The sequence below is a fragment of the Salmo salar genome, chromosome ssa02 (genome assembly GCF_905237065.1).
Source record: "Salmo salar chromosome ssa02, Ssal_v3.1, whole genome shotgun sequence".
Classification (NCBI taxonomy): domain Eukaryota; kingdom Metazoa; phylum Chordata; class Actinopteri; order Salmoniformes; family Salmonidae; genus Salmo; species Salmo salar.
This window is the reverse complement of record NC_059443.1, coordinates 37,372,605-37,394,541: the sequence shown is the minus strand read 5'-3', so window position 1 is coordinate 37,394,541 and position 21,937 is coordinate 37,372,605. Positions and strand designations below refer to the sequence as shown.

Genomic DNA, 21,937 nt, shown 5'->3' with positions numbered 1-21,937 from the left:
GTGGGACCTGACAGAATATCTGCAGCCACACCTTTCTACACTAGAGGGCAGTTTAGCATCAAATAACGGCCTTTACTGTTGAAACCCCACTGGGCTGAAAACCAACAACCCTCTTAATATGTATTTTACAACTTTATGTTACATGGTTCCTCACCCTTAAAGTAGCCTATGGGCCCGGATAAAGTGTAATCCATGGTTCTTTAAACAGCCACTACAAACTTCAGCTAACTTTAGCCACCACAAGCTAACAGTCTATTTGTGGTGGCTAAAGTTAGCTGAAGTTTGTAGTGGCTGTTTAAAGAAAACTTATCCATGAATTATAGATTCTCTTGGCCCATAGACTACTTTCAGGGTGAGGAACCATTTAAAATCAAGTTGTACAATAGTGAACTAAACCTTTTACAACTTTTACAGAATAACACAAACTAATAAAACTGTATATTTCTACTATTTGCATGTATCTTTTAATTATAGCCAACGCTACATATGGCAATATATACCAGAAATACAGCAAGGGGCTGTGAAGGACTTGCTGTGAAGAACTTAAACTCATCAGTCTAATTTCATGCCTAAAGTTCACAGGTCCGTTTTGCCCCACTGTGCAGACCCTGAAGGCAATGAAAGGAGGTTGTTAAAGTTGAAAATAAGCTCAAAAGAATAAAGCCATTGAAATTGTTCTGATTACAACTGAAAAACCGTGAAACCGGCATTCAAATAAAAAATCTTCCCCCTTTCAAAAAACAAATATTGGTAGTAGATTATTCCCCAAAGTCTCACAGGGTAATTCCATATAGGCACCAAATATTATTCTGCTATCCCCTTACTAAGCTGCCTTAAGAGAATAGCATTAAGAGAGGTTGGGCTGCATGAGAACTCAACAAAACACATTTCTCAAATATATCTCCCTATAGCACTCAGAGATGTTTACCCCCCACAGATCCTAGAAGTCTCTCTCTCTCTCTTCTCTCTTCCCTCTCTCCTCCTACTGACAGTAGAAACATTCCCTCCAGACACTTGGCATAAACCAAAAGAGTGGGAATGTATGGTTTGGTTGTAATTGCTGAATGATAAATTCCTCTGCACTGCACTGCTATTGATTTGACTCTCTCCCAGTTCCCCAGTGCATCCATATCAAAGAAGTTTATCTGTAAGCTTTATTGTGAAAAACCACAGTTAATGTTAGTCCTCTGGCCCCTCTACTCCAAGAGCACACACTGTAATTGGATGTCTTCTAAAGTCATTAATAATGTATGAAGTGAACGGTCTGGAGTTTTGGCCATAGTTAATGTGGGTTTAGGATATGTAGTCTATGGGGGATTGATGCAAATATAGGAACACATTACTCAATGATTTAACCCCATGAGATCATCTTAAAGATAGCCAAAATATGACTTTGAAGGGGAAATTAAACCATTAAATGGTTTAACCCAGTTTTAAGGGGGTTTTCATATTAATGTACCACATACAACTGGAATCTTGCAGTATTACAGCAGATATTATAGTATTACAGCACAGCCTCATAAGCCACAAATGAGCAAAATAGCTTGCTTCATATCTCAAACCTTTTCAGTTATAAGTAAGTGCTGAATCCATTCAACTGGACACACTAAATAACGAATGTTCAGTGTATAGCCTACATACCGCATCACCTGAAAAGATCAATTTGAAGCGTTCCTAAACTTGACTATCGACCTCCTATTGGAGTGTTTGGCCTGTAGACATGTTGACGCCCATTTTGGGAAGACATAACTGGATACCCACACTATGAATAATTTCTGGGCTATAAGCAACATTTCTATTTTAAGGTGCAGGTGGAAGTATCCACATAGTGCCACTCCTAATAATTAAGTCCTGGTAAACACTGCTCTCTATAGTCATTTGCTAATCTAAGGTCAGTCTTGTGCACTGTAATACGTGCTAGCAAATACTGAATTAAGGGAGCGTAAAGTAATTCTAGATCTTAATTAAGGGCAACTCAGAGCAGTGATTTAATACAATGCACTCCCTACCCTCACCCCACCTGACCCACACGGTCTGTACCAGCCACAGAGTCCTCACACCTCTCTCTTCTGTAACTCTGTAGAATGTAGCTTATGGTACAGCCTTTCACCACTATGCTTTTATACACCTCAACCAATAACAAAGGCCGCCATTGGAAGTCCTCAAATTCCAGGAAACTATATCTCTGAAGCATTATAGTTCCAGGCAAGCATATCTCAGAAAACAGGGATAGCAACTAGCATGCTATAGTTCAGTCCACAATAATAAAGTATCATTTCTTGATGATAAGAATCTACTGTTAACTTAACATTGAACTAGTGGAAGGTTAAGGAATTTCATGCTGCGTTCGTTTAATGCTGTAAGTGTCACGTCCTAACCAGTAAAGGGGTTATTTGTTATTGTAGTTTGGTGAGGACGTGGCAGGGGGTGTTTGTTTTATGTGTTTCGGGGTTTTTGGTTAATGTTCTATGTTAGTTATTTCTATGTTCGTTCTAGTCTTTCTATTTTTATGTTTAGTTTATTGGGTTGACCTTCAATTGGAGGCAGCTGTTCCTCGTTGCCTCTAATTGAAGGTCCTATTTAGTAGGGGTGTTTTTCTATGGGTTTTTCTGGGTTGTTGTTCCGTAAGTGTAGCTGTGTGCCTCACAGGACTGTTTTCTCGTCGTTGTTTTGATTAAGTGTTTGTTTTGGTTTTTCTTCATAATAAAGAAGATGAGCATACACATTCCCGCTGCGCCTTGGTCTACTCCATACGACGAATGTGACAGTAAGTCATATTTTTATGTTGCGATTCAGTAGAATGAGTGACGACTAACTCGCATCGCTCTCCTCCTCGCCCTCTCCTCCTCTTGCCCCTCTTCCTCCTTCCTCCTAGCTCCTCTCCTTTATTGTCTCCTTCTCTTTAAGCATCCTTTCTATCTCTCTCCTCAATGGCCCCCTTTCTTTTTCTCTCTTCTTCCGCTGTTTTTCAATGGCCTTTAACACTTCACTCATAAACATACGTGCCAAGTCAATGACCTTCCTTTCCTTCTTCATCTTTTTCTCCTCCATCTTTCTCTTTTCTTTAAACTAATCTCTCTCTCCTTGAGCATCTCCTCCTTTTCAAGTAGCATCTCCATTAGCTCCTTCATCTCCAACCTCCCCTCCCTGAACACCTCTCCCTCTTTCTCCAACGTCTGCTTGTACGACACCGCCTGCACTCTTGGTCTCCTCAGATCATCGCTTCCTCTCGCAATCTGCCTTTTTTCTCCTTTTGAATGTTCTCCGTCTGAATCCGCTCTCTCTCTTCCTTTAACTGCTCGCTCTCTTCTCTGACCACTTCCAATCCCTCCAAGACCATCTCCTCACTTTTGTGTAACTTCTCCCACTTTTCCTTCATCCTCTCCATCTCTTGTTCCTTTCTGTCCATCGCCGCCTTACTCCTCTCTGTTTTCTCCTCTCTTGCTGATAATATTGACACAATGGCGGCTTTTGCTTTCTTCATCCGTTCTCCCTCTGTTCTGTAGTAATCTTCCCCTTCCTCTTCACTGTCACTTGTAACCTTCTCCTCCATTCTTTCCTTTGATCCTCCTGGACTTTCTTTTCACTTGTCCTCCTTCATGTGATCCACAGACGTCATGAGCTGCTTGTTGAAAGAAAGACACTCAGTGAGAAAGTGGACACGCAAACAACTGTACACACAGAACCAAGCCAATGATCAACAAAAAACAGAAGACACACAAACCCTCAAAATAGCTGGTTTTGCACTTGATTCACATAAGATGGCCTCCTTACAGTCTTGTCTAGTAACCTTTGTTTTGCTCAGTCAGTGGCCTACAGATGTGATAAACATAATGCATCATGTATTGTCAAAAGATTACTTAGAAATGGTTATCATGGTGATGATGATTTCTAGAATGATGCACGAGTGCTAACATTCTGAATGTATAAACTGTAGAATAAATGGGAAGAACAGGACACGCAACACAGAACAGACACACACACACACCTGATGTTCTAATCCTGGGTCATTACACTCAAAAGTACCATACTGACAACTGTAATTTTGGCAAAGCTGAAAATGACAGAGGCCTACTGTATAATATTATCTTTGAATGGCACCACAGGCAGGTAGGTACCTGTAGGAGTCAATGTTTAGCATGACTACATGTAATGACTGTTGTGTTAGACTGCATGGCACAAAACATCGGGTTTAGAGTTAGCTCATCCACAATGGTCAAAGTCTAACACCCACTGGTAAGGACAACGTCAACAAAACACCGGGAAGAGTTTTATTACTTTGAGGTTCTGTTTGTTTAATGACGTCACGGCGGGTTATCTCATAGTGAATGGAGTCTTGTTTGCTTACGAGGTGTAGCTGGTCATTACTGTTAGAGGGAGGGCTGTTTTCACAGAGGTGCTTCTGAATGACTAAACCAAGTCATTGTGAGCATTGACTATCCTTTAAACTTACAGGGCAGACTTGTTATGTATTGAAAATGCAATAAACCAGTTTGAGATTGTTTATTATCTACTGTCTTTACTGTCTTTCCCATTAAGCTGACAGATCTCAATTGGTCAATGTCCACAATGTGAGCCACAGAGCCTCATTCCCATAGATCTAAATGTCCAGTGATTGGGTTAACAGGAAATTATACTCTGACCTGTCAAAATGTTGCACTGCATAATTCAAACGTTCATTTAGGGAGACCTCCTGCAATCCGTCAGAAAGGACATCCCCATTTCTGGAGAAAGCTCGTTCTTATACGCGCCAGGAGGAAGTTGTTGATTTGCTGAATGTCATGAGAAAGGTTAGTTAGATAACTGAGAACCATAGCACGTCTTGTGTCCATGGCGAATAAACCGTCTTCAACAAATGTTTGGCTAGTTGGTAAATTGGGTATGATTAGTAACACAATCCTCATTGTGACCTCTCTGTTGTAGTGTGAAGGTGATCCTTTTTCTATAATCACAATATCACACAAACTTACTCCACCCCTTCCTTTACGACCATGGGAGTGCCTCAGGTCCCTGAGGCTCAGAATATCTTTCTTTGTATTGGAGTTCAGGTAGGACACATATCTCTAGCTCTGTCTCTGCATCAGTGGAGGCTGCTGTGGGGAGAATGGCTCATAATAATGCCCCGGAACGGAGCAAATGGAATGGCATCAAACACATATTTGATACCATGCCACTAATTCTGCTCCAGTCATTACCACGAGCCCGTTCTCCCCAATTAAGGTGCCACCAACCTCATGTGCTCTGCATGGACACGTGTTTTATTGGCTGGGTTATGGCCTACTTCCCTAGCCTGTAGCACCGCTTGTCTCTCTGCCTGTAGAGTGGGTGAGTGTGAAGAGAATGGGGAGAGAGGGAGAAAAGGGGGAATGGGTATCCCCCCCTACTGTGAGACAGGACAGTGGATGGGGGAACAAAACCAGCCCACATTCTCCCTCTCTCCATTAGCAACAGTACAGAAATAGGACACCATCCACTAATGTATGCAACAATTGATGGCACAGTAGAAATTCAAATGGCTCGAAGCATCATAGACGGTGTGGAATCTGAGTGGTATGTGGACAGGGATTTCCCTAAGTGGTTCAAAATCAGACTGCTTCCTTATATACTGGTCTTACAGCTTTGTTTAGGAATGATGAAATGTGGACTTGACTATTGTCATGACAGACCATGAATATTTCTTCCAGACTTACAGCAAGTCCACAACAATGTCACATTCTATGCCAAAATAAAACGGCACTGTATTTCTATCATTGATCATCTATATGCCCTCACATGACAAAAACGCTGGGATGCTGATGTTAACAATAGCTGATGAGGGATTATGTGCAATGGCTTTTCCTGCCAAGAGAGTTTCCTTTCTCCACATGCCTGTTTCTTTTCCTTCAGTGACCGGTGTGCTCTGCAGCTGGTGAGGATTTTGTACAAGGAAGCACCTGCTCTAGTGAAACCGGTCATGAGCAGAGCTAGTCCAAATCACAAAATCAGCCACCCACGCCATGCATTCTCCCACCAGAGGGGTCCATTGTGAGGACAAGGAGACAGTTGAACTCAAGGAGTGAGCAAAGTGTCAACAAATACAAACATGTATGTTCTTTGTGAGTAATATGGGGTTTTAGAGGGTTTGGCTTGTACTTTTCTTCAAATTTCTATCAAAGTTTTTGCTGACCCCAACTCAATACAATTATCATTCTTTACTGGGTGTTTGTGAGAACAGACATATGCAGAATCACTTTGGCATTAAATAACAGCATTTGCACAATTACTGTCTGAGTAATCAAGATGCCAATTGTCATGGTCTTAAGGTCCACAGCTCAGAATACAACATAAACAACACCTCAAGCGGTATGGAATGGGATGTTGTCCCCAGTGACAGATAGTTAGTGTTCTTGCCATCTGCTAGCCAATTGCCTTCCTGTTTCTGCATCATTCACTTTTCCTCTCATTCAAACTTTTCCAGTTACCTGCCAGGCTATTGTGATGCCCAGAGCGAGTGGGCCACACTTCAAGATCAACGTCAACAAGCATGCCAGCCTTCCAGTGAAGAAGTGAAGTGTTAGTAGCGGGGGATCAAAACTTCCCAAATCATCCAGGTGAAGTACCAGATTCCACAATTGTGGTATTGCATCTGTCATCATCATCTGTGACCACATATGTAGGATGAAATGCACCTGCATTAGTGGAATATCTGTATGACAATTACGATCTCTATTGAGCTCATGTTCAAGGGGAGATAGGTACCGGACTGGCTTTGCCCTTGATGAGCGTGGATGATGGACAACCCCTAACTGTCCTCTGTGGTTTCAGGGAGAGGTAAAGGTGGAGCCAGCCCTCTTTGAAGTGTCTCCATCCTGAGTCAGATTGTCTTTCTCAGCACAGGGCCTCAGTGTATCAAAGACCCGGACTGCATAGAGACAAAACTACATTGTGTTCAGCCAGTGTAGCCAGAGAGATATCCTGCTAATGAGCTTCCAGTCCACAGCCTCAGATCTGGCACTGGGAGGCTCAGCTAGAGTTTCAACTACCATCACAAAGTCATTATCGCTGTGCTTTCATTTCTGTAACAAAGTACTGCTCAAAGGAATCTGTTTGTTTGATCCCATGGTGGGCGCCTGGGCGGAGCAGCTTCTTATGGAACTGCGGAGAGTCAAGTCCCTTTCAAAGAGGCAGAGGAATTAAACTTTTATCAAGTTATCTTGACGTTCTCTCATTCAATGGGACGTTCATTGGTTATAAGGAACACATGAAATAGAATAGAGCTATTGTATTTCTATGGTTCAGATGTGACAATTATGGCGTAAGAAAGCCCAATATACTTCTTTGTGTGTGTATATCAATTCAAGAAATACAAACGCTTTTGCGTAAAGGCATTAGAAAATGTCTACAGTATTGACCTTAATTGGAAGTGGTGAGAGGAAAAAGCAGGGAAGTGACTGTGACCATAGCAGTAGCAGGAAACAGATTGAACAGGAAGCACCTGTGCAGTAGAAAATCCTCATGGTTTTCCACAGAAAGGAACAGGGAAAACGACCATAACGATCACAAGGAGTTCTGTGCGTCTCAGGTTGGCAGAGCAGCAACTGTTGGACGCATGTCCATTTTAGCATGCCAAGTCTAATTACATTAGGCAAGATCATCACGATCCACTCAGTCCTCTCACTGCACGTTGCTGCACTTGTAGTTCTACCTATTCTTACAGTAGGCCTTAAAAATGTATATATTTGTTGGACTGTTCATGCATGGATTAGCATGTTCATTGCAATCAAGGACAAACCAAGATGTGTTCAAGGTCTTGGGTCTAATTCATAGAACAACACCTAACAGCTTACAACATACTGAACATGTCGAATTCATATATAAGTGTTGGTCAGTGGTGTCAGAGAGCTGCGTTTGGGTCACATGTCCAGACGTAGCAAATCACCAGTAATGCCGATAGGATTACCCTCTTTAAAATGGATTATCAGCCATATCTAGGGAGATAAAACCACAGCTTTACTAGGGAGTCCCCTTTAGCTTATCAGGTCCTTCACGTCCCTCAGTGCATTAGAGCAGCTTCTAAGCAAACACTGAACATACTGGATGTCTTCACACTGGATAGGTCACAATTGTTCTGCTCAACTTAAATTGGCTCAATTAATTAGCAACTTGCTACTTGTCCATTATTCTTTGGTATCATCCTGATTGTGACTTATCAAATAGCAGTCATTGATAAACAGCATATTAACATACGTACTGTGGTGATCTCGCAAATAACTCTAATTTGGCCTTCACTCCAAACAGGGGAGAATGCTTGATGAATTTGGGGTGAGTTGAGAGTGAAGGGTTCATGAAAACAGTGGGAGAAAGTGATATGAGGCTTAACTGCAACATACAGTAATTGCTGCCATATGATCCATCAGAGTGAAAGAGAGAGAGACAGAGAGAGAGAGAAAATCTGAAGAAACCTGAGTTGAAGAAAAGAAGAATCCCCTTGCTTCCTCCTGATAACAGGGTTTCCCTGCAGCCTGTTGTGCCTTCCTAGACAGGAGTGTTCCAGTGTGTTGGACACAGATGAGTGAGCACACCAGAGAGAAGCAGTGATGAATGCAGAGGGAGAGCAGGGGCAACGGCAGGGCCAGGGTCTGTTACCAGGGGTGGGGCACCAGACGCACTGGGGATCCAGACTTTCATTTAGTTTGATTTATGACTAAAGGGGGTCAGAGGGCAATAACCGCCCCATGAGGTTTCACTTGTGGAGAGAGAGAGTAAGGGGTCCCGTCCCGTGTCTACTTCATATGAAACCTACACTATCCTTCTAGTTCATGTCTTTTGTAATATTGTATATTTGGGTTCACTAGCTGACATATCATAGCTGTGATTCAAAACTGATTAAGCTGCTCAACCATGAAACCTTTACTATGAACAGATCAATATACTTAATTCGAAGTACCTCACTGGGCACACACTGGTTGAATGGCATTGAAATGACGTGGAAACAACGTTGAATAGAGGTTGAATTGACGTCTTTGCTCAGTGGGACCATTCTTGCAAGTAACTTTAGCACACACATTTTGGTCAAACAACATTCTTCAAAGCCAAACACAACCCTAATGTTCAAATTGCTAGCTGTAGCCTACACATCAAGCCCTGGCCTTGTAAGATAAGGGTTTGAAAATAATGTAATTATTTCTCAGAGATTCTGTCAGCCCGCTAACAGTTCCTAGCTCTCCATGCCGACAGCTGAGGACAGAGTGAGGGAGATAGATTAACCAGACATCTCCTCTTACTGCCATTAAAAAAAGAGAGACACTGAGAAAGATAAAGGGTATGCTTGAGTGCAGACCCATGAAACACAGACTCCACTGAACCCAATCATTTGCTCTCTTATCTTGACTTTAATGTGGCAGTGGGGCAGATGGCGCATTCGTACACCAGAGTACCGAAGCAGAGAGCCTCGGCCTGAAAGCAAAGGGCTCCTACAGTGAGGGCCATCCCTGAGTGCCACGGCAATCGAAACAGATTGAGGCCCCCTGGCCAGTCGGTGGTGGGCGTAAATGATTGGGCAACATCAATACGACCCCTCCTAGACTCTGCTAAAAGCTTCTGGTTCCATTATTCAATCCCAATGTTCTTTGTAGTTAATTAACTCCTCCTATAAAGAGTCTTTATGGCACGGCTGTTGAATTACCTTGCAGATATTAGGGTGCCCCCAGAGTCTCATAGAAAAAGGCTTGCCAAATGTCAACCTTCTATGTACAGAAATAGAGACATTTCTGAGATATCTACCCCTTACAACTGGAATGTAATGGAATTACATTTTAGTCACTTAGAAGACACTCTTATCCTGGGTGACTTACATTAGCAATTAGGGTTAAGTTGTCAAAAACTTTCTTCTGCACACTGATGTTTAACAGTTTGGACCATAATCTATGTGATTACAATCACATCCATTAGATATGACATTACTGACATACTGTATGGAACAAGAATGAAATGCAATGGGACAAAGAAGAGAACAAAGTCAGGAGGGGCAACTGCATTAACTCTGTATCGTATGGCACATTGCACAAACCTCTCAAAAGAACCCTCTCATGGATTGCAACTTCATTTTAGACCCAGCATCCTTATGACAGGCTGATTTGAAAATCAATGGGACAAAACAATGTGTCAATTTTCACAAACATAGTTCAAAGTAAACAAGTTGGTGAGACAACAAGTGAACAAAATACTTCACAACTAGCCTATTTAGATTTGAGCTGCCTCCATGAAAATATATATTTTTCAGCATCCCCCTCACCGAAAGAATCAGTCCTTTGAGTTGAACCCTTGCGTTACAGGTCACAACTTTCCCTGACGTTTGCCACCAGACAATGGAGCCACTACAAAGCTATGGGGACTTCAGTCTGCCCCTGTCCTAATCCTTCATGCACAAATGAGACTGAAAGCCAGATTTCACAGGCTTGTGCTTCACAATGACTAGACTGGCGGGAGTTTTTTCATACATATATAGTGTGTGAGTGTGAGTGTGTATGGCCGAATGGCAGAGAGAATGACAAAGTAATCTACACATTACCTCTCTCTCTCTCTCTGTCCCCATCTCTCACATAGACAGTCTCCCATTCAGATCACAGCTGCCAACATTCAAGCCCTCTCAGTCACAGACAAGAGTTGACAAAGCAATCATCACCTTGACAATGAGCCTTTCACAGAGCCTTCCACACAGAGTAAGGCAAGGGATGCCATCACATGGACATGCAGGCAGCACTGACTTCTACGCATTGCAAAACAGCCCAGATAGGAATAATAAAATCACATTCACATTCAGTGAGTAGCTAATGAACTAACTCATAGCGATGGCGTTGCCAGCACGATATCCAAACCAGCTGAGCAATATTTTATCAAAATAATCCCCACAAGCAACAACAGCAAGGATAACACAATGTTTATTGGTCTTACTTCCCATGACTTCCAAGACCCAGAATATTAAATGATCATTTCTAGGAACATATTCATAATAGGAACAATGATTCAGAAAGTTAGAAACCAACGATAGATTATATGCCAAAGATCATAAACTACATTAAGCCACAGGCTGATTTTTTTCTTGAGCGGATAGTCAGGCCAGAAAATAATGACAAATCATTTGAAGACTGCAAATTTGAAGCCCAAACTGATATATTTGACTAAAACATAATAATTTCAAACCTTGCTTACATTTGTATACGATCACATATATCTATTATGCGTGGGAATACTTTGGAACAGATTTCCAAATTAAAATCACTTGGAGCTGATTTGCTAGTGGTTTTTTTACTCAGAAAACTTGGGAGGCCAAATGAAATCACCTCAGGGCTAAATTCGGTAAAACCCTGTTATACGCTCATCTTGTCCTGTTCACATTTTCTCAGTCTCTCTTTTCATGCCTCTGAGGATTAATGGAAAGAGAGCTTCCTTACACCAAAGATGAGCAAGAGCAAGCTTCTCTAGAGCTCTCTGTCTTTCTTTCCCTCCCCTTTTCTTCCCCTTGCAGGTGGCCCCGTTCACCCTACTTTCAGAGAGGCTGCTAGGACGATGGAAGAATTCACATGTAAATAGGCCACTCGCTCGCTAAGACAGGAAAAAGAAAGATGAATCCTGATATAACCCTGCATAATGAGCAGCAGAGGAGTATGCATTATCGCTACTTCCCTTGAGCACAGTGTACACAGCTTGAAAATGTATACAGTTAGAGAAAATATATTTTTACTACACAGGTAGAGGAAATATTTCCACAAAAATATTTTATTCCGACTTGCTCCAGAAGAAAGACGATGTACATTTTCTTGCACGTTGAGAAAGTGAGTTGACGCACGACATTCCTAATCTCAAGGTTAGCTAGTAGAGTAGTGGAATGAGGAGTGGTTTTCTCCCTTTCCTACAATTGTCTTCCTAACGCGACACGCAGTTGCCAGCGCAGACGTGAGACAATGCCTTTCCTACAGTGATCCTGTTACTGAGGAGAGGGACTTACTGTCGTCACAGAGTTGACCTCAGCCAGGGCCAAGAGGTCAAATAAAACCCCCACCTAATAGGTGTCCAGGAAACTAGTTGGACTTAGGGATATCATGTGACGACGGGCCATTACAGGCCATGAATATTACTTTTACATGTTAGTTTATAATTGAGTTAGCAAAAGCAAAGTGTGAGAAAGGAAACCAGTTTAAGGATTTCCAAAGCTATGTCCAATCCTAATCCCAAATGAATTACATCAGAGGATCAAAGGAAGAGACCCTGCCACCAGGCATGTATCAGGATCGGACCCCAAAACAGGGATAAGGGGCGACCAGTCCCATGATCAGACTCACACTCACTCCCATAACCTCCCTTTCCTAGAATGGAGAGTAGGAAATGGGAATAGCAGGAATATGTTGCTGCCATCCAACAGGGTTTCCTTCCTTGGAAAACAAACAGGGGAGTTGTTCAACACAGATGAGGAGTGACACCTCAAAATTACCTTTTGGACCTGAGGACGTACTGGCTTTCTTTAAAACCTGATGCATATCAATCAAAGACAGACATTTTAAATGTGGTGTAGGTTTAACATTATTAATATCATTTGAATTGGGGGAAAAAGGACAGTGAAATGGCATCTATAACATACAGGACCATTACAAAAACTAATCTAATCATTTTGTCAAATACATCATGTTAACAAAGAGATAGTTCTGCACTTGAAGTGGAGCATTGGAAAGAACAGAATAACAGGAGCAAATATAGGACTATATTTAGTAGGTCAACTGCTGCTCCCCCTGTTGCTCTACAGCACAAGGTTACAATTGTTCTGAAGGGATGGGTGAGCAACAGGCATCACTTCACTGAGCTATGTGACAACAGCCTCTCCCCAATCACAAAAATGCTCTGCCTCCCCAGCCCCAGCCTGTTGTACAGGGTATGTCATCTGGCTTGGCATGCACAGAGTAGACTGCCCTGACTGCATTGCTGGTCCTCTCGGCTCCACAAAAGATCAAATGATTCCAGGCCCTATAATCACACTGCAAGTAAACACTCAACCACCATCACCTCAATCATATGCGTCTTGTTTACTTTCAGAAAGAGAAATAAGGGAGATTCATTATCTATCAGTACAAAGTGTGAGCATGAGCAACCAAAAATCATTGTTGATTTACTTCAGTTTCTTTCAAATATGAGAATCAGAGGACATACAGTAGAAGTCAGAAGTTTACATACACCATAGCCAAATGCATTTAAACTCAGTTTTTCACAATTCCTGACATTTGATCCTAGTAAAAATTCCCTGTCTTAGGTCAGTTAGGATCACCACTTTATTTTACAAATGTGAAATGTCAGAATAATACTAGAGAGAATTATTTATTTCAGCTTTTGTTTCTTTCATCACTTTCCCAGTGGGTCAGAAGTTTACATACACTCAATTAGTATTTGGTAGCATTGCCTTTAAATTGTTTAATTTGGGTCAAATGTTTTGGGTAGCCTTCCACAAGCTTCCCACAATAAGTTGGATGAATTTTGGCCCATTCCTCCTGACAGAGCTGGTGTAACTGAGTCAGGTTTGCGCGCACATGCTTTTTCAGTTCTGCCCACAAATTTTCTATGGGATTGAGGTCAGGGCTTTGTGATGGCCACTCCAATACCTTGACTTTGTTGTCCTTAAGCCATTTTGCAACAACTTTGGAAATATGCTTTAACTTCCTGATGTCGCTACAATATATCCACATAATTTTCCTCCTCATGATGCCATCTATTTTGTGAAGTACACCAGTCCCTCCTGCAGCAAAGCACCCCCACAACGTGATGCTGCCACCCCTGTACTTCATAGTTGGGATGGTGTTCTTCGGCTTGCAAGCCTCCCCCTTTCCTCCAAACACAACGATGGTCATTATGGCCAAACAGTTCTATTAATGTTTCATTTTTATGGCGGTTTTGGAGCAGTGGCTTCTTCCTTGCTGAGTGGCTTTTCAGTTATGTCGATATAGGACTCGTTTTACTGTGGATAGATACTTTTGTACCCTCCAGCATCTTCACAAGGTCCTTTGCTGTTGTTCTGGGATTGATTTGCACTTTTCGCTCCAAAGGACGTTCATCTCTAGGAGACGGAACGTGTCTCCTTCCTGAGCGGTATGACGGCTGCGTGGCCCATGGTGTTTATACTTGCATACTATTGTTTGTACAGATTCACATGGTACCTTCAGGCATTTGGAAATTGCTACCAAGGATGAACCAGACTACAATTTTTTTGGCTGATTTCTTTTGATTTTCCCATGATCTCAAGCAAAGTGGCACTGTGTTTGAAGGTAGGTCTTTAAATATCCACATGTACACCTCCAATTGACTCAAATTATGTCAATTAGCCTATCAGAAGCTTCTAAAGCCATGACATCATTTTCTGAAAATGTCCAAGCTGTTTAAAGGGCACAGTCAACTTAGTGTATGTAAACTTCTGACCTAGTGAATTAAAAGTGAAATAATCTGTCTGTAAACAATTGTTGAAAAAAAATTACCTTTGTCATGCATAAATTAGATGTCCTAACCGACTTGCAAAAACTATAGTTTGTTAACAAGAAATTTGTGGAGTGGTTGAAAAACAAGCTTTAATGGCGCCAACCTAAATGTATGTAAACTTCCGACTTCAACTGTACATTTTACACATCTCATCAGGTTTATCAGATCTGCAGAAATTCTCTAAAAACATTAGAATGACAAATAATCAAAATAGCAATATCCTTCATACAAAACAAAAGCAGTGCTGTAAAGAGGCTTTATTAAAGATGAAAACATGAAACACATCCCATCTATTGTCCATGTGGCCAATAGGGACCCAGTACAGTTGGCTTCTTTTGAAGCAACTAACTCTTTGTGTAATAAGCTCTATTGGGAAACCTCAAGGCTGTAAACTCCATCAAAAAAGGTCATCTAAAGTGCATTTACAAACAGTAGAGGTACACTAGACAGACAAGTAGCACAAGACCGTACCTTCCTTTTGAGAAGGAAAGAAAACTATTAAAAAAAAATACAAAATGGTACATTAAAAAGTAGCTTAGGCACTCTTTACAAGGTTCAAAAGTTCCCTTTGAGGAAGACCACGTTTGTTGTCCTTCCACTAACCTTTGTAGAGAAAAGTGACTTATTTTTTCTGTTCTTCAAACTTGTCATTTTGGTGTTCAATTTTGAAGTAGCCATTACTAATGGTCTAATACCAAGGATCAAAACCATTCTTTGTAACGACAGCTTAAAAATTGCTATATAAAATCATAAACCCCAAATCCTTTACCTTCATAGTGCTTTCTCAACCACTAAAAAGCAACAAATACTGAAGATGAAGCAAGAGACTTTGCTGTCTGAGACACGATAACCTACAGTTTAACATTGACTGATAAAACTCAGTGTGCCAAGCCTGTGGGAGAATTCCTATATACACCCAGGTGCGAGAACATCTCCTTTTGTCCTTCATTTAAAACAAGAGATTCAGTTCACTGCTTGATCATCTCTTTTTCGTCTGTTGGCGGAGCATCTTTCTCCGTTTAAGGATCATGCCATGGAGTCTCTCCATGCCATCTTTCAGTCCGTCTCCTATGATGGCACAGGTGGGCTGCAGGTGCCAAGGCGTGCCAGGGCCCAGTTCCTTCAACGCTAGCGCCTTTTCAATCTCCGCCAGGCTCAGAGAGTGCCTCAGGTCTTGCTTGTTAGCCACCACCAGCAGTGGCACTCCCTGGTTGTCTCCGGTCTTGGCGATCTTATGGAGCTCTGTTTTAGCCTCCTCCATGCGTTCGGCATCTACAGAGTCCACCACGAATACAATTCCGTCGGTACAGCGTGTGTATGACTTCCACAATGGACGCAACTTCTCTTGACCACCCACGTCCCAGAAATGGAAGGTCACCGCCCTGTGGCCGCCCAAAGACACATTGACCTTTTCTGCGTTGAAGCCTTTGGTAGGCACTGTGTTGACAAACTCATTGAACTGCAACCTGTACAGGATAGTCGTTTTACCTGCAGAGTCCAGTCCCAAAATGGCGATATGGAACGACTGAAAGAAGGGGATTCTCGAGAGGAAGGTCTGTGGTTCAGATAATCTATTCCCCATCTTTTCTCATGTGGGGAACAGGTGGAATAAAAGGGTTGGTCCACTTCAACAACGATGATTGGCACTGATTATATTCAAATTGGATTGCAGCAATGACCTAAAAACAAAACAAATATTACTTTAGCCAAGCAAAAATCAGACACAAATATAAGTCTACCACAAACTTAAATCACAGAATACCTATAGACTACATGAAGGTGATCAAATCAGTTATCCAGGTGTTATTCACTTATTGAGGGCAGCACTTGACCTGAGTACTGCAAAATGCATATGACATTCACTAGACACCCTCAATTATATAGGCTCAAATGAAAATACCATGCAGAAATACCGGACTTTGTCAAGGTAAGCTACACACTTGAATTTTAAGCAGGCAGCAATGCACAAGCCTATTTCCAAGGATAGGCGCGTAAATTAATATTAAGTCGATAGGCATACAGATGCAAACAGCCAGTAACGTCACTTGACGTGAAACCAGGCTCTCAAATTGCGGCATGAATCTTTATCATAGGCTACATCCGTTCCGTTCAGCCAGACATTTTCGTGCAGGGCATCACTTACATCTATCCACTCTGAATATGCGGATCTGTGTTCACGACGTCCAGTAACATGTTTTCCAATGTTCACAATCCAGGGCTTCCGATGACTGTCGCGCCGTCAGCAGCGTCCTATTATTTTACTATACGGTTTCATTCCCATAGAATAATACTGCAGTGCAAAATGTGGAAAACTCCACTCATGTTCTAGCACCCGATTGGTTTAAGGAGAAGTCCATCAATAATATATCCATTCAAACCACGCCCATCACCTGTTGCTGTAACGTCATTATTCTAGCCAATATATTTATTATACGATCATTACACAATAAATAGAATGCAACATGAACAATGCCTAAAATAAAACGTATCTGATAGTAGGCTAGGTCAAAACCAAAACATAATCATTACAAATGGTTATTAACATAACATAGCAAGCCAAGCATTATGTAAGCCTATATTCGCAAAAAGTCGAAGTAAAAATAAACAAAAAGCTAAAGAAAAGTCACAAAATAGTTTGTGATACGAATGTATTAAAATGAACAACTTATTGAACTATAAAAAAATTGGCTAACTTACCGTTTTTTTTTGTTGCTGTGTTCGTGTCGCATGTGCTTTGGGATTTCCTGCACGTTAAACAGCGCCGCCCCTTGATGCGTCCATATCTGTTTACTTTCAAACTGATTGGTCAATAGTACAAAATATATCCCACGCATACTGATTTTATAATGACAATAATCACATGATTAATTGTATAAATTCTAATCCCGCGCCGGTATCTATTGAAATAATCTTCATTATATATGATACGTGTTATATTCATTTGAATTCATAATAAATACGGTAGGCTAAGTTTTTCTGAATAGCAACTCATTGAAGTTTACATTTAAAAATGGTGAAAGTACGGGTTAGGGACGTCCCAGGGTTCCCCGATAGCACTAACCGTCTTGTCAGGGGGTTGTGAAGGAGTCCGGCGGAATCAGGGGCAAAATGCCCAACATGGTGGAATTTATGTACAGGTGCAGAAAGTTAGCCTCTTTTTAGGCAGGCAGAGTGCCAACAATTCCTCACACAGCTGAGTTGAGCAGAGCCCCAGCTAGGACAACATGCCACTCCAGCCTAAGTTTTCCCGAAAATGAGCCACCTGAGGCTAATAAAGTAAAAAAAAATAGCACAACCCTTAACACTGGGATAATCCAAAATACACATAAACAGGTATTTCCTCAATTTAAATAAATATCTCACTCAATAGCCTAATCAATACTTCACTCGTTTCAATATCACTAGCAAATAGAAAATACATTTCAACACATCAGGACATAATATCACATACATATTCAACGAAGAAAGATATTAGACAAAGAACGATGTAATTACTAAGCGCAAGCACCTGTGGGAAAAACATGTGGCCGTGACCAAAGCGCGCCATCCAGATCAAACCAGTTGACAAAGTGTCGAAGTCGGTGAGTACAGACAGAGGAAGAGAAAATCTGCCTCCCTACAGCAGGTGGCGTTGTTTCGCTCACCAAGCAAGGAGTTTTTGTACGGAGGTAAATGAGTTTCAAATTTAGTCAACAACAAAAAATTAAAGACTTATTTGCTACATGAGGTTTATTTGATCGAATAGAAGTTTTGTAATGCTTAAGTTGTCACGAGTGTACTGATATAAGTAGGACACGTGACATCCCGGCAACTTTTGCATTGCATCTCTCGCCATTGAATACAGGCGGTTGACATTAACGACCCTAATCAAATATTTTTAAAAGGATTACAATAATGAGATGTATCCACCAATTCAAAGAAAGGATAGGTGGGAGTTAGACAGCCCTCCGTGCCGCTTTGTGGACAACGGTTTTGTTAGGGCAGAGGGACATGTATCTTGTCAGTATATCCATAGTCTGGTGCAGAGGGGTATATGGCCAATATACCACAGCTAAGGGCTGTTCTTAAGCACAACGTCTTACATTTGTACATTTTATTAGACACTCTTATCCAGAGCGACTTACAGGAGCAATTAGGGTTAAGTGCCTAGCTCAAGGGTACATTGATATTTTACCCAATCAGCTTGGAGATTCAAACCAGCGACCTTTTGTTTACTGGCCCGACTCTCTTAACCGCTAGGCTACCTGTGGAGTGCCTTGATTCAGCCATTAGCCGTGGTATATTGACCATATACCACAAGGTGCCTTATTGCTTTTATAAACTGGTTACCAATGTAATTACAACAGTGAAAAGTATTTTTTGTCATACCCATGGTATACGGTCTGATGTACTATGGCTTTCAGCCAATCGACATTCAGGGTTCGAACCACCCAGTTTATAACAAGGTTTAGAAACTCTGTGGGTATACTACAAAACAGGATTACGGAGTTAGCCAGTTAACTTGTCTAAATGTTCTGATAACTTTTTATTTTGTAGAAAGATGAGCTTGACATGGGCATGGTCTAATTGATTTAACAAACCATTTATTTTTATTAACCATAAAACCAAGTTATTTCTGGTTGCTTATAAAAGTTGATGCTGCTTTGTAATATACCCCCCAGGTCAGGAATACAATGTGTAGGCTACAACTTCTAAATGTACATCACTTTTTTCTCAAATGTGAACTTTTATATAGCCTACAAATGTGGGGCATGTTTAGCAATAGGAATGTGCATGTAATCGCTAGTAACATGAACAAACATTTTTAATAATTTGGTTCCGGGTTCCGAAATTAGTTTGGCTGCTCTCTAATCTCTCGTGGACAGACTACGTTAACATAAATGGTACACTAATTTGTCATGATACAACGGGAAGTGTCAGATAATGAGCAGCATTAGTTCGGGTGCTTTAGAATTTCGGAAAGGGGAGGAAGCATTTGGCCAATAGACTTGCCCCTAACTTGCAAAGAGAGAGGGTGGAGCTCTTTGTTCCCTTCTCCCTCCCTCATGTATGGACCCAGAATTTAATCGAGCATCTGACCAATTACTCATGACTTTTGTTCTGGATTAACCGAGATTAGCTGCTCTCCAATTGTGAGCTTTAATTGCATATAGGCCGACATTTTAGGAACGAGTTTCAATGGCATTGTAATGACACACTTTGTTTACATTATCTTTGTTGCCTGTTGTCTGAGAGAATAGATTTATACACACACAATGGTTTATTAGGCTTATATAAAAATAACTGACATTTTTCAAAAAGAGTCATGGCAAAGGCAATTGTTTTGCAATGAACTGTTGTATTTTCATGATACCTTGAAGTATTTTCATTAGGCTATAGCCTGCAAGATTCCTTTCTGTGAATGCAAGTATTTTGTATTTCAGCCATGTCTTTCACACACCCAGATTAGAACATATTGTCTGGCTTAACACACTGGAAATTTCAGGGGAGCCGATGCACATATCACTGCACAGCTGTGGACTCCATAGACGACTTAGGAGGTCAAAGTGTCAACCAGTTTTTCAAGAGCTGGAGATCTTCTCCTCTACTCTGTCCATGAAAGCACTGTACACTCCGCGTCAGTGCCTGTGTCTCTGAGAATAAGAAAATATTTCAGAAAATGTATATCAGTAGAAACTTGAAGCAGAACATACTATATTTATTATGGGTTTGCCTTATGCTCTAGGCTTTTTAATGGCGCAAAGATGATCCTAAACTGTATAGCCTTAACATGTAGTTAAAACAATAATTCTGATCTCATGGATGGTCAATCCTTGCATCAATATCTCTGCCTGTGAATTTGAGTGGTTACATTTCTCCAGCTCAAAGCTTTTTACCGAAACAGTAGCGGGTGGGGATATGGTTTTGTTTTAGCACTTTTGGGTTAAACAGCATAATAACTTGATAACTCACCAATTCAACACTCACGCTACTAAAGTGGCCTAAAGTAGCATGAAAGCATTGAATTAAAATGGTGTGGGGCCTATAGCCAGGCTGGGCATAAACCAGCCCACTCACAGTGTAGGAGGCAGATTTTGGGGTCCAGGGCAATTTAGGGTGTGAGCCTGGCCTCCCATCTGGGCTCTGTTGGCTTATAGGTGTCCATCTTCCCCAAAGGTTCCCTTGAATAAGTGTCTGTGTCCGATCTGGTCCCCCTAACTGGAGTAGAATGGAAACCAGTGGCACAGTCGGCCGGATATTGCTGAGTTTGCTGTGTAATGTAGGCATAGTTTTGATAAAAGGCCATGGACTGCTTATGTTATGAGTAAGCACAAAATGGATGATGCTTAGGAAATTGTCTAATTACAGTAATAGAGCTGTGTCTACGTCTACGCACCAATATTCAGGAAAGCTGACTTACTTATACTCAGGTGCTGAGTTCAAGTGACCAGGATCCCTTTCAGCTGCAGTAACTATATTTGGCATGTCATCAGCAAGCTGAAATTAAATGTTTCAGAGCAAAACGTTTTTCAATATATTTGTCGCCATCTTGTGTTAGAATCATACACAGCAAGAATTTAGTACCAGTATTTTGTACAAATCATGGAAATCACAAAGAACATGTAAGGAAGGTGTTAGAGGTCGACCGATTAATCGGAATGGGCGATTAATTAGGGCCGATTTCAAGTTTTCATAACAATTGGTAATCAGTATTTTTGTCCACCGATTTGCCAATTTTTTTTTTTATATATATATTTTTTTTATATAAATATTTTTTAACTAGGCAAGTCAGTGAAGAACACATTCTTATTTTCAATGACGGCCTAAGAACGGTGGGTTAACTGCCTTATTCAGGGGCAGAACGACAGATTTTTACCTTGTCAGCTTGGGGATGCAACCTTACGGGTAACTAGTCCAATGCTCTAACCACCTGCTTTACATTGCACTCCACGAGGAGCCTGCCTGTTACACGAATGCAGTAAGAAGCCAAGGTAAGTTGCTAGCTAGCATTAAACTTATCTTATGAAAACAATCACTCATAATCACTAGTTAACTACACATGGTTGATGATATTACTAGTTTATCTAGCCTGTCCTGCGTTGCATATAATTGATGCGGTGCGCATTCGCGAAAAAGGTCTGTCGTTGCTCCAACTTGTACCTAACCATAAACATCAATGTCTTTCTTAAAATCAATACACAAGTACAGTGGGGGGAAAAAGTATTTGATCCCCTGCTGATTTTGTACGTTTGCCCACTGACAAAGAAAGGATCAGTCTATAATTTTAATGGTAGGTTTATTTGAACAGTGAGAGACAGAATAACAACATAAATATCCAGAAAAACGCATGTCAGAAATGTTATAAGTTTATTTGCATTTTATTGAGGGAAATAAGTATTTGACCCCCTCTCAATCAGAAAGATTTCTGGCTCCCAGGTGTCTTTTATACAGGTAACGAGCTGAG

The 21,937-nt window shown here is 41.2% G+C and overlaps 1 protein-coding gene across 5 annotated transcripts; it reads right to left on the bottom strand.

Moving 5' to 3' along the window:
- Positions 1-303: 303 nt before the first annotated feature.
- Positions 304-18,069, bottom strand: LOC106582214 (ADP-ribosylation factor-like protein 4A). 5 transcript variants are annotated; one of them, XM_045703392.1, is made up of 3 exons: positions 17,555-18,050; positions 17,191-17,291; positions 14,736-16,172 (listed from the first exon to the last, which is right to left on the bottom strand). In XM_045703392.1, exon 3 carries the CDS (start codon positions 16,073-16,075, stop codon positions 15,473-15,475), a length of 603 nt encoding a protein of 200 aa, XP_045559348.1. In that variant the 5' UTR covers positions 16,076-16,172; positions 17,191-17,291; positions 17,555-18,050; the 3' UTR covers positions 14,736-15,472. The 5 variants fall into 5 exon arrangements, 4 of the variants coding, with proteins under 4 accessions (XP_045559348.1, XP_045559350.1, XP_014020552.2 ...); XM_045703394.1 differs by having other exon boundaries at positions 17,191-17,276; XM_014165077.2 differs by having other exon boundaries at positions 17,191-17,761; positions 18,002-18,019.
- Between the last annotated feature and the right edge of the window lie 3,868 nt (positions 18,070-21,937).